This window comes from Styela clava, chromosome 13 (genome assembly GCF_964204865.1).
Source record: "Styela clava chromosome 13, kaStyClav1.hap1.2, whole genome shotgun sequence".
NCBI lineage: Eukaryota > Metazoa > Chordata > Ascidiacea > Stolidobranchia > Styelidae > Styela > Styela clava.
Window position 1 is genome coordinate 12,494,111 of NC_135262.1, and position 14,893 is coordinate 12,509,003.

General features: G+C 35.0%; 1 protein-coding gene and 1 long non-coding RNA gene across 4 annotated transcripts; one reads left to right on the plus strand and one right to left on the minus strand.

The window, feature by feature from the left end:
- Nucleotides 1-1,591: 1,591 nt before the first annotated feature.
- LOC120332580 (ceramide synthase 6-like) lies at nt 1,592-5,330 on the minus strand. The gene has a single exon (XM_039399858.2). The coding sequence runs from the start codon at nt 5,012-5,014 to the stop codon at nt 3,941-3,943; it is 1,074 nt and encodes a 357-aa protein (XP_039255792.1). The 5' UTR covers nt 5,015-5,330; the 3' UTR covers nt 1,592-3,940.
- A 2,293-nt stretch (nt 5,331-7,623) lies between these two features.
- Nucleotides 7,624-9,657, plus strand: LOC144431455 (uncharacterized). Of its 3 annotated transcripts, none has more exons than XR_013480032.1 (3): nt 7,624-7,752; nt 8,292-8,363; nt 8,452-9,657. It is a non-coding gene; the product is annotated as an uncharacterized LOC144431455 (long non-coding RNA). The 3 variants fall into 3 exon arrangements; XR_013480031.1 differs by having other exon boundaries at nt 7,642-7,778; XR_013480030.1 differs by having other exon boundaries at nt 7,659-7,879.
- The last annotated feature ends 5,236 nt before the right edge of the window (nt 9,658-14,893 follow it).

Here is a 14,893-nt window from a genome sequence, read left to right on the forward strand (position 1 = left end):
TGTGGTAGCCAATATGGTTATGGAGGACGTTGAAGAAAGAGCCTTATCGTCCTTCCCTAATAGCCCCAGAATTTGGGAACGGTATGTTGACGATACCTTCAACATTATCAAAGAAGAATTCTGCGATGCGTTTCATGACCACCTAAACACGATTGAACCCAGTATACAATTTACTATAGAAAAAGAACTGAATAGGACTATCGCCTTCTTAGATGTACAGATACATAGAGAGGAATATGGAAAATTAACGACCGATATATTTAGGAAAAAGACACATACACATCGTTACCTGAATTTTAATTCTAATCACCCGGTAGGACATAAACGTTCCGTTATTAGTAGCCTTATTAATCGCGCCAAATCTCTAATATCCGATGAAAGAAAACAAAAGCTGGAAATAAACTTCATTAAAAAGATCCTAAGACAAAATGGATACCCAAAGAAAATGTTTAGTAATCAGAGCAACCGTCAAAATACGAAAGAAGAACTGAAACCGATCACGTCAACTACCATTCCATTATGTTAAAGGACTCAGCGAGAAAATTCGAAGAATTTTAGAAGATGTAAGGTTTAAAGTTAGTTTTAAACTCCAAAACACAATTGGCCGACTACTTTCTAATGTCAAAGACCGCCCATGCCCCAACAAGAAAAACGGCGTGGTATATATATGCAACCCCCATGCGTTGATTGTTGCTCTATTTACATTGGAGAAACGAAACGAAGTCTAGAAACTAGAAGAAAAGAACATCAGCGTGATGTAAAACAAAAGAAATTTGAAAAATCGGCCCTTTCGAAACATGCCCTTTCTATTGATCACAGCATTGATTGGGATAACAGCAGGATATTGGAACATGAAATTCACTACAGAAAAAGACTATTTCTCGAATCTTATATCAACAAAGAGAAAAATTCAATGAACGATAAAGAAACTACATTGTTCCCGCATGTATATAAATCATTGTTTAGATAGTCGCGTAATTGTTTGAACTTGCGCTTATTCACTCGGATCTATTATCATATTGTTCCTTTTTTCAGTTTTTCACGCCGTTTAATTTTTACTATCTTTTTTATTTACTCTTCATATCAAGCCCTGATGAAGTTTTTCTGAATAGAAATTCGAAACGTCGGCAAATTATATCGTTTTGCTATACACCGGTTGTGCTTTATTTATCTTTGACGTGTATGAGATTAGTTAACAAGTTTTTTGTTTTCAGATGCATCGACTTAATGGTGACGACGATGAGTCCAACGATCCTCTTACACATAATATGCAATGAGCTATTCATTATTTGGAAGAACTGGAATCTTTCCGATTTGTCGGAACAAATTCGACATTGCCGGCAAAAATTTTTACATTTGTTTTTGGGAGTTGAACGCAAATGTTCTTAACTGCTAGCGCTAGGTCATCGCGATCGCAAACCCAATTTTCAAACAGATTCACTCAATTTTTTATGGGGTGTATCATGCATTCGATGTGAACAACCATACCTCAGAATCTTTCAAGGAACAGAATCTTATTATATACCTGAATATTACATACCGGTAACGCTCCAAGGGCCTTTCTCAGGTCTGAGTGACATAACATACAAAATTTTAACATAATTAGTCTGTATTATATTCAAATAATATAACATTGCAATTGTGCAGGTTAATAAAATAAATCAAATAAATAAGGGCAGTTCATTGAATAAACCACAACATGATTCCATAGAAAATATTCAGCACACGACAATCTCTTTTAGCACCTGTACAGGACAAAATAACATACACGATTGGAGTTACGTCAAATTTAACTTCGCCCTTTTTCCATTTTTTAAAATATTTGAGCATCAAACAAAAACATATTATTGATATTGTGTAATAGAACTGTCATGTCACAGCTTACTGTTATATACAGTGAGTAAGCGTTCAAAGAAACTTTGAATGTTCAGTATTTATTCATTGAAGCTAGCAGTGATTCAACAGATAAAGTCATCAAACTGGTAAAAACATTATCAATAGTTTTTTTTTTCACACACAAAGGGCATTGTGATGTGTGCCCATTAGCAATAATCTGCAATGCGAGGTTGCAACTTGAGACTGAATTTCATCACATAAAGGGCTGTTGTATATTGCATAAATATCATGATGAAAGTGCAATAATAAGCCTTGCTAACAACACACATATCGTTTCTCAAAAGACTATATGATTTGTTCAAATTTATGCAATGCTTCTTTACATATGTTGCACAAACAATCTGTGCGCAATATCAATATTGACATGCAAAGTTTAAAATCCCTTAGTCCTGCAACATTTACCTATTAGTCATTTCTCTATGCAAAAATAATTAATTGCTAGATAAGAGTCATTCTGCTGCTGGCTCTTTCACTGCTATAAGGAAATCCTATATAATTAGCAATGTATAAAACTTTTTCATTACGCCTATACAATCAAACTACTTTTAAATTAAAAAAAAATTTATAATATTTGAAAAAGATCGTTTTTTAAATATATATAATTGAAACCAGGGTATACCTGTGTTAGTCAAATTTCAGCCAAATGATCATTCATTTCAAAAATAATGACTTGATACAACATTGAATTGCAAAATATGACCATTCACAATAATGAAATTACGAGTTTACATCGAAACCATGTTTGAGCTGTAATCTAATCCTTGAAAAATTCACAAAACACTCTACGATCTTTGAGTAACAGAAATTCATAATAAATAAAACATTTGATTTTTCAATGAAAAATAATTTTCCATATTAGGAACATGAACTATGAAATAAAATTTAAAACATTAGGAAAAATGATTCGTATACATATATGACATAGAAAATTCCATTTCTACGTTCTATTCCGGTTAATTAATCTTGATCGCTATTTGCTACACGAATAAAAAATATAATATTATTAACCTCAACATAAAGTATAAAGATATGTTAATTTGTTAGTACTTGCAAACAAGGAAATCGTTTTGTAGTAATAAGAAATCATTGCATTACATTGATAGAAAATAATATACCTTGGATGTTTCTCTCAAGCCTGTCTTGATAAAACTAATATATGGATGTACTATTATTATCAGTATATCAGATTTTTAACATTGATGCTAACACAGTGGTTCTCAAAGGGTGGACAACCCCTCAATCAGGGACATAGACAATTTTGGAGGGGGGATTGTGAAATTATTTGAAAATAAAAATATTTGTTGGATTTGATCCTGCCTGCCTTTTGGGGATATTTACGCTCCATCCACGTATTTTCGACATGTTTTTTGAATAAAACATAATTTTGCCTTACTATCTGTTATTTGTAGCTTATTGTTAGCTAGTTATTTTTAAGGTGACGCAAAACTTGACAAATTTTAAAAAGGGGGCACATCTCAAACAGTTTGTGAACCACTGTCTAACAAATTTACTATTGCTATTGACGTTTTGTTATGTAGTTTTGCATAAAAATTAGTTCGTTAAAATGTTATAATGCTCTTCATTCGAAACAAACAACAATTAATCAATAAGTTAATATACACTTCAGCAAAAACAGTTCGCTTTATGATGATTTTGATCCTTCGAAACTGATTGTTTAATAAGAATGAGAAACATAACATTTTCCTGCCCTAGTAAAATAACTGCAACTGTGTCAGTGAAAGCAATTTTTTGAGTGTTTTGTAAAAATACGCTATATGTTATTCAATTTTGCAATCAATATAATGTTATGAAGAAAAAAAAAATTACAACACATCTTGAAATGAAAGTATATGAAATCTATTTCATTGCAGCATTTTACCAATAGAAAAAAAACATTGGCATAATGTACTAATCATTTCAAACTTGAACATTAATCATGATTTAACACAACTCTTCTTTTTCATAAAAATCTCAAAATGTATGGCACAGCATCAAAAGAATGTACCTAAACACAGTCTAAACGGGTTTTAAAATCATTGTGGTGCTATTTGTCATCCTCACAAGTAGAGCTCTCAGAGTCACTCCGGGAATCTCTTTCATTTTCACCGAGGAATAATGTTGAGTATGCCACTCCCAATAAATGAGTGAACCAGTAAAGATGTAGCACTTGTAACAATAAAAGAGCACAAAATAGAATTTGTAAAGCAAAAGAAAATGGTTTCAAAATAACCATTCCTTCGTACCATACGCTGCTAATGATGCCAAATGGGAATATGACCAGTCTTGTAGCTACAAATGTAATAGATAATAGAATGAATCCAATAGTTGTCAATTTCTTACGTTTTGCGTACTTTGCAAGTTTCGCGAATTCAAGGAAAACATCTGAAAAATCATGAGTGAGCATGATTGCGACACCAATTTTTGTAAAATTTGCAATGTAAGAAAATGAAATGAGCATGATAGTAGCAATATGGTGGATAAACATTTCCAGAAAATCTTTTCTTCGAATGTCAAAAAATTGAGAAAAACAAAGTGCGCAATAAAATGACAATTCTAGCATATAATACCAGTAATGGGAAGATATTAACTGATGATCGCGTGGATGATTCGTGAAGAACCTTCTCGTATCCCAAAGAAATTCTTCTTTGTACACAATCAAAATCCCTGCAATAGAGCTTGAAAAATAAAAGAAAAATCGCCAAGCCCCCTCGCAAAACTTTTTGAGAGTTGTTGGTCTTTCTATTCTGTTACGTCTGCGAAACCATCTTTGAACTTGGCGTTCCTTCCAGTCAAGCTGTTTGCATAATCCATCTAATCTTTCTTGGTCTGGTTTTTTAGTTATTGTTGCATAAACTTTTTCTAATATCTTGTTCTCAGATGGACGCTTGTGAGGTGCATCAGGAATATTCAATTTCATCCCCATTCGTTTAGCAATAAATCTCTCAAACAGCACTCGTACTGCAAAAAGAAGTAAAGCTAGGGGGACAGCCCACAACAAATCACCAGCTTGGCCATAACTTCTTTTTGCTGTATTTTCTAAATCTTTCCATGTTAAATTGTTGGATAACCAAAATTTTTCACTCCAAAACCAGTAGATAGTCGTGCTGTGTTTTGTCATGACTAATAAACTTCAAAAAGAGAAAAGATTGCTTTAGTTCTGTACTTTGAAATCTAAAATTTGGATATTGTTACATAGATTACAGACATAAATCCATTTTCACGAAACCTGAATACAGCAAATGTTGCCTCATACTGACAGAGATAAGACAGTAAAGTTCTTCCCTAATTCTAATGATTGCCTCTAACAGCTAAACACAGACAACTGAACAATCTGCAGCCCTAGAGTCTCGTGTAGTTTCGTACCTAACTTACTTCTAGTGGGCGTAGCATAACAATTTTTTGATATGTCAATCCTAGCCCCCATCTGACTAGGTCATCTAAAAATTACGTCACTACGACATCACATTACGTCATAGAGCTTGTCAAATATGCGTACAATCCTCCGAAATGGCATTGGCGCCGACGATAAAGAACTGACTGGCGTTATCGATCTCTCTCCTATTGGAATCGTTGCGACGAGAAAACAAGAGAAATAACTGTTCGATTTCGGGTACTCGTTTGCGCATTTTGGATGGCAGTTCGTATAGTTCAAGGGCTCTATTACGTCACTGTGACGTCGTGATGACGTAATTTTTAGATGGTTTAGTCAGGTTGGGGTTAGGATCGATACGTGAATCGATACGTGAAATTGTCATGCTACGCCCACTAGAAGTATGTTAGGTACGAAACTACATGAGACCCCAGCCCCACTGCGGTGATGTCTTCTGTCAGTCGGTCAGTCTGTTTAGTTGTGTCTTGTGTGTGATAGCAGTCGTACCGGTATAGCTCAACTAAAGCTTTCTGCATCAGGTCGTGATAGGCTCTTACCTGTATCCCCGAAAATAAGACCTAACCTGAAATTTAAAAACGATTTTAATATAAGCCATCCCCTCCCACCCTTAAAATAAGACCTAGTCAATAACGCGAATTTTTTTTCCTAGCCCATAGCAAGAAATCTTAATAATAATCTATGTTTTGTAGTTATTGGACACGTAGTGGACATAACGATCGTTTCAATATTATGTTGTTGTTCTTGTTCTTTGACACGTTTTTAAAAAGTCGCTTTTCTCTTCGAATACTGGACCAATCGAATTCGGTACCGGTACTGGTAGCTCAGTACGTAAGTACGATACTGGTACTGGTGCCGGTACCGGTGTCTTACCACAATGAAATTACCGTAACTTATTCTTTCACGGTCCTACCAGTGCAGTAATGCAAGCGTTGTAGCACTTGTAGCCTACTATATTTGTTTATTTTGATGAGAGTCTACTGGAAACAACATAAAATTTGAAAGGGAAGAATTGTTCTGTGATCAATTATCTGTCCTAAAGTGTAAACAACATAAAATTTGCAAGGGAACAACTGTTCTGTGATCAATTACCGTATATGGCCTACAGTGTACAGGTAAGATGCTGGCTGACTGCTAACCGGTACTGGTAGCTCAGTACGTAAGTACGATACTGGTGCCGGTACCGGTGTCTTACCACAATGAAATTACCGTAACTTATTCTTTCACGGTCCTACCAGTGCAGTAATGCAAGCGTTGTAGCACTTGTAGCCTACTATATTTGTTTATTTTGATGAGAGTCTACTGGAAACAACATAAAATTTGAAAGGGAAGAATTGTTCTGTGATCAATTATCTGTCCTAAAGTGTAAACAACATAAAATTTGCAAGGGAACAACTGTTCTGTGATCAATTATTTTGAATAAAAATTGTTATTTATAAGTAAATGGGTATCGTTTCCATATTTTATTTATTTGAAAATCTCTTATATTCTCTACTTTGTAATTTTGATAAATGAAAATATGAGACATCCCCCGAAAATAAGCCCTAATGTTATTTTTCGGTAGAAAATTGAAATAACACACAGTCTTATTTCCGGGAAAACACGGTAATCTATAAGAAAAATATTTGAGAGAACTCCTTTGTTTCTATTGAATGTGTCTACCTGTAGTTTCGACAAATTTTAGAACATGAAATAAAATTCTACAATCGGTTAGTAAATATTGATGCCAGAACGGTAGGCTACATCGTAATCGGCACATAATCTTAGTAAATCGGATCGTTGATGAGTGAAGCGTCTGCACAACAGAATTAAATGGGCAACAGTTTCTTTTACATGACAAAAAAAAACATAGTCCGTCTCGATGACATCCAATTTTTGTAAATGGCTATTTAATCGACAAGGTCCCGTTTGTAAACGAAACAGTAATAGTTCGTACTTCCGATGTAAGTTTGAACATTGAATTATGGGTAGTTCTGGGTGAAATATCTCAAAATGGTTTGCATCTTTACTTCGTATATATTCGGTATTGCATTTGCGATGACAAAAATTAGACAACAAGGCCTTAGCTTCATTTTCTTCAATGTCCATACAAGTGTACTTACAAGTTTACTAGTGTATCTACGCGTTCATTTTCCGGAATGTTCTTATGCCCGGGAATCCACAATAACGGCATTCCAATGAAATAACGATTTCGTATACATTGCTTTGATCGTTGAGCCATCTCAGCGATTGTAGGATTGCATTTAGTTTTACACTATATGATGAGCTCAGTTGAGGCAATGACATTAAACAACATGATGCGCAACTCCGGCATTTTTGGCCGAAGATCGTATTCGATAGCACGCTCCAATGCACATACTTGACGAGACGAAAACGAGCGGATGTGTGTTGCGTTCAAGGCATAGCACGAATGGTGTTCGAGCCTGCTTCGACAGTTGTGGTTTTTAATGATTTTTGGAAAATTGAAGGTAAAAAGAAATCGGAAAAAAGTAAAGTAAATACTATTGTTGTATATCACACCCGGGCATCGCACTGTTAAGTACATGCGGGAAAGCCAGCTTTTGTCAAATACTACGAAGTTTATAATTCAGTACGGTACGTAGTTGGCCATCTGCCGAAATTGCATATTTACTTACCCCTTATGGTTTCAAATAGTTCATGCACCTCCATTTAGATTTTTTTAATCAGTGAGGATATATACTTATTGCTGTAACACACTATTGCTCATTCACTTTTATTTGCGTATTGAATCAAAGGGTTAACAAGTTCACCTAAAATTTCACTCTTACCGGTCTATATTGTATAGTCTGATCTCTCAAGTATTTGGAGCCACGAATGCTTATAATTTTCTGACTAAACCCCTTTATTAGTTGGTTTATATACCAAATTCAGTAAAACATTTTTTACAAAAAACATAAGATATTGGATTTATTAGCTTTTCCATTCTGAATCATATAGACTGCTTTATTTATTCTTAACGAAAATTAATACATCTCCTCTCCTACAGATGTGAAAGTTGTGGACAGACCTGTCTAAGCATTGTGAGACTCCTGCAGCACAAGAGGCAATAGCAATAATAGTAAGTATATCAATCAAGAAATTAGGCCGACATAAAACAAAAGTTTCAACTATTCGTCTAACCTCAATTTCCTATTATTTATTCACAGGACAACTGTAGCAGAAGGGGAGATATCAGAAGTCTGGCGACATATCAGTGACAGTTTGATTCCAAGAAATATGATTAGAATACTCCATAAATGTTTGCAATAGAAGAACAACCTATGGAGGAATGCAAAGACATTTGACCCTCCGGTAAAGTTGTGTATGGCCCCTACATCCTGCAGGGCTTGAGGGAAATAACTAAAAATTCCAAAGCGTAAGATTGCATAAGCGGTCTTCTTTGTAAAAAGGCACAAAACATGCCAGACATACTTAAAACAGCTTCGAAAAATGAGGATTACGGGTCACTGACTACACCTGTGTTATATTTGGTTCATCAAATTTTGGTAGTACTATAGAAGAAATTCAGGAAAGGGTATAATCATGATTCATGATAAAATAATGTTATATATTTTGGACAACTTCAATCTAGACCAGGGATGTCAAACTCGCGGCCCCAGAGAACTTCCAGTGCGGCCCTCGAACGCTTAACACTAATTGTGATAGTATTTTGAAATTTTTTTTTATTTAAATGTAAGAGATTTTTCAAACCTTGAAATTGAATATTCACACAGAAAACAATTTACTGAAAGTAGTTTTAGAAAGTTAATTTTTTTTTGTTCACATTTTGACTCAATTAAGAATACACATCAAGCTAGCAAAAGAATACTGAATAAAACACTTGAGTGATTAAATTAAAGTACATGAAGAAGGTGGCATTTTCGAAGAAAATGGGAGTTGCAATATTTCTGCATTTCACAAAATTCTGAAGCACATTGTTAAATTTGTCATATTTCCATCAGTACAATGAAAAAACACAATAAGCTCAGCAGTCAATATGACAATTCGAAGACCAACTCCGAACAGAAAATTTCCATGTGTTTGTATATTAATATAAATATACAACGACTTAGTTACTAAAAATCAATATCAATAATAATTCAAGCAATCCTATGCCATGCAATGTAGCGCGAAATGTCTTGTCGAAAAAATCTGTCATTTGTTTTTTTACTGATCTATACATGAAATGATAAAAGTAACTTTTTTGCATTACTGGAATTAATTAAACTTTTGCAAAGATACAGATTAACCCATGATCATGTGACCTCGTTAGTTAGAGTTGGTACTATAAAATCATTTCAGCCTGGCCTTAGTATGCTGGTGACACAAAGAAGATGCCAAACGTCAGGACAAATGTAATTAAAAAAACATTGAGTTTATACTGAAGTATTTTTGTTAATTTTAGGTTCATATATTTAGATTAAGTCATTTTTAGTGTATGTATTATTCTTTCCATAACCAACGCTTGTTCAAAAATGATTTTGATGGTTGTACATGTACAAGTACATGGTAGTGGAATGCAAATATTAATATGTAATTGCATTTGAAATTAAAGGAAATTAGAAAACTTAATCCAACTGATTAGTTGCATCACAATATATGTCACAAACTAAAACTATCTGAAAAATACCTTTCAAGTATACATTATCAAAAACTGTTTGCGGCCCTTTTTACAATTTCCAACATGCAATGCGGCTCTCGAAACCCATGAGTTTGACACCACTGATCTATTCTAGACGATTCAAGCATTGCTTTGGGAAATAATATCACTTCAATTAAATTGAAAAAAAATCTCGCTATATTAAATACAAAACCGTTGCTATCATAAAGGTAAACCAATTCAGCCACTCGGAATATATTGGCCTTCACAAAGCAATGGAGGCAGAATTGAGAGTTCATGAGCTATGAACTTTTGTTCTTTTCTTTGTCTTGAACTTTTCATACTCCACAGCCTCTATTAATTTTTTTTTAATTTTAATTACCATGTGATGGTCATACATACTGTATCTTTGTATTTTCTGTCATGATGTATTATCTCAATGTATCAAACTTTTAATTAGTGTGTATATTTTGCTTCCAGATGACATAAATGTATTGTCTTGCTTATTACCTCAGCTTGGAGTATTGACAAGAAAAAAGTGCCCGTAAATTACGTAAAAAAATGTTTAACTCTTTGTTATAATCAGAATTCGCATTTAATAGGAATTATAAACAGCCAACAATCAATGAGAATTATATGCCAAATCCTTCAAAATAAATTTGTCTTCTAAAATCGGGAGAAAGGCAAAACATATAGGTAGTTTTCATTCACACAAGTCTTTCAAGAAGACTTGCTCGAGACAAGCTAAATGAGCATCGTCAGGTGATCGATAAGGCTGCAAGTTGAATCAGCCCTGCAATCTCCTGCATAGAAGATAATATTAATTAGCGGGCTATGAGCTAAATTCCTAAATTTAGACACAAACCTATCTACGAGGCATTATGTACCAGCAATGTTACCTACGATTACCTGAATATGTAATATGTCTAATAAATTCACCTACTAAAGCAAATTCGATAGGTGCAAACTTTGTGTTATGGAATTGTATCACAGCACCTTTAAGAGAAGTAAAAACAGTTTTGCTGTTTTGTATGACACCCTCTTCTTTTAATTAAATTTCAATGTTTAAGCGCAAACTTTAAAATTACTAACTTGGAACTTTGTCATTATCTGCAGAATGTTTCACACAAATCTTTACGCTATCGCGTTTGTAATATTCTCTGATAAAAAAAAACGTCTATGATGTTCAGAATTACTCTTTACAGCTTGTCTGCCATTCCAGCTTTCCAAATGAGCAAAACTTCTCAGATATAGAGATTATTTTCTTTCGTTACAGGCGCAAAAAGGGAGGTACTACACGTAAAGAAGACGCCGAGTAGCGAAAGCAAGCGGAAAACCGTCGCGAAAGGCGACGAGAAATATGTGCATTGGAGCGTATCATGAAATACAATCTTTCGCATGTAGTCTTATGGAGTGACGTCAGAGTTGCCTATCATGTTGTTTAATGTCATTGGTTGAGGTAAGGGTAGCTGTGCTCGACTGATCTCGATGGCACGAAAAAAGCGAATTTACAGCCATTTTCATATACCGTCAGTGAAAATTTTTATATAGTTTCGATAGTAACGTTCGATATGTTCCGTCAAAATTAAACGTACAACATCGGGAGAGACATCTTTGCTTATAGTCCGGTAGAATCGTGACCGAAGCTCGTTTTGAAACATAAAGTTTTTTTTCTTGTTTAGATATAATGTCAATGACATAAAATAAATAATGATACCCAGGTGGGCGTGGTATTTATGGCGTGGGGTTTATTCACTTGATTTTTGCATTGACTTGGACATTGCGTCCGTTTAACTTGTATAGTAATTTATTTGGTATTGTTGACGCCGAATTTCCCTTGATTGACAGTGTGCTTCTACACACTTTACTACGAAAGTTTACGTGAGCAATTGCTTGCCCAGGCATGTCTCGCTTAGACAGGGATAGTTTCGGTAATTTGTCTTGGATAGCGCTTTACTTTTGTAGAGAATGGCGCTCGTTTTGTTGTATTTTTGAATAAGTTGAAATTTGTTTAGCGACCTTGACTTTCTGTATTGACATTAAGACGATTAAATAATGTAGATTAGGGCTGCTCCACCTAGGCCCAGTTTAAGGATATTTTATGACCATTAGATTGCCTTTGTGATTGTTACTCATCGATCTTAAGATCGGTAAGTATATTGATAGGTATTTGTCTGTCTGTATGTATGTCTGTGTGTCTGTTAGATGCACGCGATATCTCACGAAAGCGAGATTGAATCTGCTCCAGATTTTGCATGTGCATTCATCTTATCTCGGACCAGTAGCCTATTGATTTTGGGCGAATTATGTCGTATAATTAGCGAGTTATCAATCAATTATTGATATAGTGATCTAGATTTTTGTAAAGCGAGAGAATTTTGAAACCCGCCGAGTGTGTGTGTGCGATGCGCAGTGCGCAAGTTACAAGAGCGGATGAATCGAAACTGCAGTTTCTGTTTTGGGGGATCCCCTAACTATCGATCGATAAGTCTTCGGTTTCCAACCGATATTCTCGTTTTTATAGTTATATAGTTTTGATTTGTTCGGATTTCATTGACGAATGATTTCATTGTCAACTTATAAATATTTTAAGCCTGAAATAGCAGACAAATTCGGTATGTTATAATTTGTAACTCTTTCTGATTTGAAGGCTGCAAGTTATTTAATAGTAATTTAGTTGGACTTGTTAATTAACTACGTGTGACAATTGTGTTCATAAATTTGAGTAGGTTTTATAAAGGCTGAATTGTGTATGATTAATATTTTATTGCCAATATTTTTGTGCTGATTTGATTTTACGTTTGTATTAAGATAACCATGTCAACTGTATACTTCGAGTTGTGTGATTTTCTGGATTGAGGATACAAACTTGGGGCTTGAAAGACCGCGTTATTACTTATCGATTTTAATCGGTAAGTATGTTAATAGGTATTTGTCTATCTGTCTTTATGTCTGTTAGATGCACGCGATATCTCACGAAGGCGTGGTTGAATCTGCTACAAATTTTGCATGTACATTCATCATATCTCGGACCAGAAGCCTATTGATTTTGGATGAATTATGTCGTATAATTAGCGAGTTATTATTTAGTGATGAAGAGATCTGGATTTTTACAAAGCGAGAGATTTTCGAGACGCGCTGAATGTGTGTGTGTGTGTCCGATGCGCAAGTTTTCACGCTAGTGAGTCAGAGCGAAGTATACACACCGCGAGATCGTATCTCGTTACTTATAATTACTCTTTAAGTTTAAGCAATGTCCATATTCCTCTATCAGGTTCGGGGTCGCAGAATTCCTTACCAAAATATCGCTAGGCTGTGTTTGAATATCCGTCGCAACCCGGGTTTGCCCCGTTGTATTTGACACAAAATATAGAATTGGTAAATAGACTATTGGCTGGAAACTAATCGAAACAATCCAGTTCGGTTTTGCAGAATTCTTCATAAAGTATTTCCTCGAGTAGTATTTCGACGACGACATGGGGCGTTGGCTATTGTTTCCTACATTTTTGATATTGGCTGAAAACTAATCAAAACAATCCAGTTCGGGTTTGCAGAATTTTTCGAATCGAAACCGCAGTTTCTGATTTGGGGGATCCCCTAACTTTCGATCGATAAGTCTTCGGTCTCTGACCGATATTCTCGTTGAACTGTTAATAAATATCTAGTGTGCAGTCGGTGTCGTCCAGGTCACAAAGAACGGCTGTTACATGGAGTATATAATGTTGAGCAATTTTTTAAAGCGCTCCGGAGTATTCGTACCAAGATGACGCGCATCCTGAACTATAACCTGGTACACATGCTGGTACAATGTTCAGGTTGTGCGCCATCTTAGTACGAATACTTCAGGAGTACCTTTTTTGTTAAAAACAATTGTTTCATAACTGCATGAGTTAGTTTTGAATACATAGTAACATTGAATCTCCTTACAATGTTAGAAATTCAATTTTAGTACAATAAATGGTAGTTTATTTTACTAATATAAGCCAAGATCCATTGGCAGCATCTAGCCACTTTCTTTTGTACTCTTCAAACTGCATTTGTGTTGGCGCGGGCATTTCGTTTTCCTGCTTGCAACAATACAGTAATCTTTCTTGCCTTGTCATACATCGATAGTTGCGGAAAGTATAAAGTAATAAAAAACATTTTACGTCCCGTAGTGCATTTATTTTAAAATTTCGAAAAATTATCGTTTTTGGTGTGGCGATTTCTTGAAAACCGTCAATAAAGACAGCATAACGGCACATTACCCCAAGGATTCGATTCCACTATACCAGTAGTTTTCAAACTTTTTGAGAAATTATGCATAACGGTCCCCTTGCAATTTTTCAGATGACTCGCGGTCCACCAAAGAAATGAAAGCAAATAACAACGCGGTATATCAAGCATTCATCTATTTAATGACTTTAAAACAGTTCAATGTGACTGCTTGGCTTCCACTAGTTCTTCTACCTTGGGTTCTGTTCTGGATAACTCAACTCACAAATCATGTCTCGCGTTTCAATATTCTGTTAAAACATTTTGTTTTAATAGTGAGTAACGTAGAAAAAGCTGCCACACATTCGTAAGTTGTTGTAAATGGAATGAGCGTTTTTAGTGCCATCGGGAATGTGAAAAACCAAGGCAGCAGCTAAGGCCATTAAGCGAGTTCAAATCATGCTACTACAATGTCTCAATGGCTGTTGGGAATACTGTATTTATCCGTGTATAATATGCACTTTCGGTTCCAAATTTCATCTCCGAAATTAGGGGGTGCGTATTATACACTTTCGGACTTACATACGCACTTTCGGTTCCGAATTTCATCTCCGAAATTAGGGGGTGCGTATTATACATTGGTGTAGAAAATTTTCAAATAATCCTGATCGATATTTTACACGCAATTGCCAAATACACATGTTTCCTTTCTGTCTCATTTCTATTAATTTTATGTGACAAAGTCCGCAATAACCAGATCATGCTTGTTGCAGTAGAATCACACCCACTGAATGGACTATCTCGTCTAACAAAGA